This window comes from Rhynchophorus ferrugineus, unplaced genomic scaffold (assembly GCF_030347505.1).
Source record: "Rhynchophorus ferrugineus isolate W39M unplaced genomic scaffold, kcgeb_rfMv2 rfM4, whole genome shotgun sequence".
Classification (NCBI taxonomy): Eukaryota; Metazoa; Arthropoda; class Insecta; order Coleoptera; family Curculionidae; genus Rhynchophorus; species Rhynchophorus ferrugineus.
Window position 1 is genome coordinate 60,196,903 of NW_027472583.1, and position 911 is coordinate 60,197,813.

Below are 911 nucleotides of genomic sequence, written 5' to 3' on the forward strand. Positions count from 1 at the left end.
AATATGTTATGATATAATTACATTAACTCTATACTTTGAAAATTTCTAACAGTCAATTTTAATTATTATCCTCTATAGTATTAATTCTGCAGCACTTCTGTTAAATAAAAACTCTTAAAATGTCAAAAATTGACGTTCATATAAATCGGTTTAATCTTTTATCACATTTTTACAATTTTGACGTATATTCAGAACATAGAGTTCTGTATACTTTAAATTATATATTTTTGAAACAACTTTTGTGAAATACTTATACAGTTAAAGTAAGTAAAATATAGCAGTATTTAAGTTTTGCTACTTTTTTGTTTCATTAAATTTTTTATATATTTTAACATATTAGTTAACATGTGATCATGATTGTATTGGAATATTATTTATTGTTGTTAGATGTCGAGTCGAGAAGGTGGAAAGAAAAAACCCTTAAAGCAACCTAAAAAAGGACAAAAAGAAATGGATGACGATGATATGGCATTTAAACAAAAACAAAAAGAACAACAAAAGGCTTTGCAAGATGCCAAGAATAAAGCATCTCAAAAAGGACCCTTGGTTGGTGGTGGAATAAAGAAATCTGGAAAAAAGTAATGTAGTATTAACATGAAATGTTCCGTTTTGTTTCTTATTGTTACACTTCAAATGACAAAATATGAATGTAATATGTGTAATTTTTGATACAGATCCAATAAAATAATAGTAATTTTAATAGTTTTGTGTTTTATTTTTATGATACCGATAATTACATTAATATAATAGTGCATAACAAGGGTGCATTAATGTTAATATTGTGGTTTACAATTATTTAATTAATGAGGGTATTTTGGTATGATTTGGCAACCTCGGTCGGTTTCAAATATCCCGCTGTCTATCCCCACTATTTTCGCCATCCTTTCGTTATTACCAATAGGGAACGAGCT

At 27.0% G+C, this 911-nt stretch overlaps 1 protein-coding gene across 1 annotated transcript; it reads left to right on the forward strand.

The window, feature by feature from the left end:
• The first annotated feature begins 121 nt into the window (after positions 1-121).
• LOC143194894 (translation machinery-associated protein 7 homolog) lies at positions 122-700 on the forward strand. Its single transcript, XM_076401675.1, has 2 exons — positions 122-263; positions 388-700. The coding sequence occupies exon 2, from the start codon at positions 388-390 to the stop codon at positions 580-582; it is 195 nt and encodes a 64-aa protein (XP_076257790.1). The 5' UTR covers positions 122-263; the 3' UTR covers positions 583-700.
• Positions 701-911: the final 211 nt, after the last annotated feature.